The 3271-nt window shown below is 53.6% G+C and overlaps 1 protein-coding gene across 1 annotated transcript in view; it reads right to left on the bottom strand.

The window, feature by feature from the left end:
- LOC130586928 (glycosylated lysosomal membrane protein A-like) overlaps positions 1-3271 on the bottom strand; it is a 10914-nt gene that overhangs the window by 4163 nt on the left and 3480 nt on the right. Inside the window, exons 3-4 of the mRNA XM_057387862.1 lie at positions 2300-2426; positions 1287-2143 (exon numbers count right to left, since the gene is read on the bottom strand). Of these exons, the coding sequence (XP_057243845.1) occupies positions 1287-2143; positions 2300-2426 (984 nt within the window). The remainder of the gene's footprint in view (positions 1-1286; positions 2144-2299; positions 2427-3271) is intronic.

The following is a 3271-nucleotide window of genomic DNA, read 5'->3' as shown; positions in this document are numbered from 1 at the left end:
AGGAACTCGAGCTGCGACCAATCAGCGCCGTGCGCGAGCCCCGGCGGCACCGGGGAGCGGCCCGGGGAACGGAACGCTGTAATCTGAGAGGGGATATCGCGATAGTGTCGTGATAGGGATGGGGATATTGGGATATTATCGTGATAGTGATGGGGTATCGGAACGGGGAGCGGCCCGGGGACTCGAACGCTGTCACCTGAGAGGGGATATCGCGATATTATCGTGATATTATCGTGATATTATCGCGATAATGATGGGATATCGGAACGGGGAATGGCCCGGGGAATCGAACGCGGTCACCTGAGGGGGATATCGCGATATTATCGTGATAGTGATGGGATATTGGGATAGTGATGGGAATATTGGGATATTCCCGGTATGGGGAGCAGCCCTGGGACTCGAAGGCGGTCACCTGGGGCAGGGGATATCACCATAATATCGTGATAGTGAGGAGGATATTGGGATATTATCGCAATAGTGATGGGGTATCAGGATATTCCCGGTGCAGGGAGTGGCCCACAGACTCGAAGGCGGTCACCTGAGTGGGGGGATATCGCGATAGTGTCGTGATATTATCACGATAGTGATGGATATCGGGATAGTGATGGGGTATTGATTGGATATTGGGATATTCCCGGTGTGGGGAGCGGCCTGGGGACTTGAAGGCAGTCACCTGGGGCAGGGGATATCGCTATAGTGTCGTGATAGGGATGGGGTATTGGGATAATATCGTGATATTAGCAATGTGGAATATTCCTTGGATGGGATATCGGGATATTCCCGGTGTGGGGAGCGGCCCGGGGAATCGAACACGGTCACCTGGGGGGGGATATCGCGATAGTGTCGTGATAGGGATGGGGGTATCGCGATAGTGATGGGAATATTGGGATATTCCTGTTACGGGGAACAGCCCGGGGACTCGTAGGCAGTCACCTGGGAGGGGGATATCGCGATAGTGTTGCGATAGTGCTAGGGATGTTGTGATAATATCGTGATAACATTGTGGCATTTGTGATGTGGGATATTCCCGGTGTGGGATATTGCGATATTTCCAGTGCGGGGAACGGTCCGGGGACTCGTAGGCGGTCACCTGAGGGGGGATATCGCGATAGTGTCGTGATAGTGATGGGGATATCGCGATAGTGAGAGGATATCACAATAGTGACAGGATATCGCGATAGTGACGGGGATATCCAGATAATATCACGATATTGCTGGTGATATCGTGATATTTATGTGGATATCATGATATTGATGGGGATATCAGGATCATATCGCGANCCCGCCGGGCTCCACCCCCGACAGAAGGAACTCGAGCTGCGACCAATCAGCGCCGTGCGCGAGCCCCGGCGGCACCGGGGAGCGGCCCGGGGAACCGAACGCTGTAATCTGAGAGGGGATATCGCGATAGTGTCGGGATAGTGATGGGGATATTGGGATATTATCGTGATAGGGATGGGATATCGGAACGGGGATCGGCCCGGGGAATCGAACGCGGTAATCTGAGAGGGGAATATCGCGATAGTGTCGTGATATTATTGCGATAGTGATGGGGTATCGGAACGGGGAACGGCCCGGGGAATCGAACGCGGTAATGTGAGAGGGGGGATATCGCGATAGTGTCGTGATAGGGATGGGGTATCGGAACGGGGAGCGGCCCGGGGAATCGAACGCTGTAATCTGAGGGGGGATATCGCGATAGTGTCGTGATATTATCGCGATAGTGATGGGATATCGGAACGGGGAACGGCCTGGGGAACCGAACGCTGTAATCTGAGAGGGGATATCGCGATAGTGTCGTGATAGGGATGGGATATCGGAACGGGGAGCGGCCCGGGGAATCGAACGCTGTAATCTGAGAGGGGGGATATCGCGATATTGTCGTGATAGTGATGGGATATTGGGATATTCCTGGTGCAGGGAGCGGCCCGGGGAACCGAACGCTGTCACCTGAGGGGGGATATCGCGACAATATCGTGATAGTGACAAGGATATTGGGATATTATCGCGATAGTGATGGGATATCGGGATAGTGATAGGGTATTGGGATATTGATGGGATATCGGGATATTCCCGGTGCGGGGAGCGGCCCGGGGAACCGAACGCGGTCACCTGGGCAGGGGATATCGTGATATTGTCGTGATATTATCGCGATAGTGATGGGATATCGGAACGGGGAACGGCCCGGGGACTCGAACGCTGTCAGCTGGGAGGGGGATATCGCGATAGTGTCGGGATATTATTGCGATAGTGATGGGGTATTGTGATAGTAGTGGGACTATTGGGATATTCCTGGTACGGGGAGTGGCCCGGGGACTGGAACACGGTCACCTGGGAGGGGGGATATCGTGATAGTGTCGTGATAGTGATGGGATATCGGGATATTCCTGGAACAGGGAGCGGCCCGGGGAAGCGAACGCGGTCACCTGGGGCAGGGGATATCGCAATAGTGTCGTGATAGGGATGGGGTATTGATTGGATATCGGGATATTCCCGGTGCGGGGAGAGGCCCGGGGAATCGAACGCCGTCACCTGAGAGGGGGATATCGCGATATTATTGCAATAGTGATGGGGTATTGATTGGATATTGGGATATTCCCGGTGCGGAGAGCGGCCCGGGGAATCGAACGCCGTCACCTGGGAGGGGGGGATATCGCGATATTATCGTGATATTATCGCGATAGTAATGGGGTATCGGGATATTCCCGGTGCAGGGAGTGGCCCACAGACTCGAAGGCGGTCACCTGAGAGGGGGGATATCGCGATAGTGTCGTGATATTATTGCGATAGTGGTGGGATATCGGGATATTGATGGGCTATTGATGGGCTATTGATAGGATATTAATGGGATATTGATGGGATATTGATGGGAAATTGATGGGATATCGGGATATTCCCGGTACGGGGAGCGGCCCGGGGACTCGAACGCGGTCACCTGGTGGGGATATCACGATAGTATTGTGATATTATTGCGATAGTAATGGGATATCGGGATAGTGATGGGATATCAGGATATTCCCGGTGCGGGGAACAGCCCAGGGACTCAAAGGCAGTCACCTGAGGGGGGGATATCGCGATATTATCACAATAGTGATGGGGTATCGGGATATTCCTGGTGTGGGGAGCGGCCCAGGGACTCGAAGGCGGTCGCCTGGGGGGGGTATCGCGATAGTGATGGGGATATCCAGATAATATCACGATATTGCTGGTGATATCGTGATATTTATGTGGATATCATGATATTGATGGGGATATCAGGATCATATCGCGA

Source organism: Malurus melanocephalus, unplaced genomic scaffold, assembly GCF_030028575.1.
Source record: "Malurus melanocephalus ecotype Western Australia unplaced genomic scaffold, MMel_1.1 scaffold_1401, whole genome shotgun sequence".
NCBI classification, from domain to species: Eukaryota; Metazoa; Chordata; class Aves; order Passeriformes; family Maluridae; genus Malurus; species Malurus melanocephalus.
Note: the sequence above shows the minus strand (reverse complement) of the source record. Positions and strands in the feature narration are given on the sequence as shown.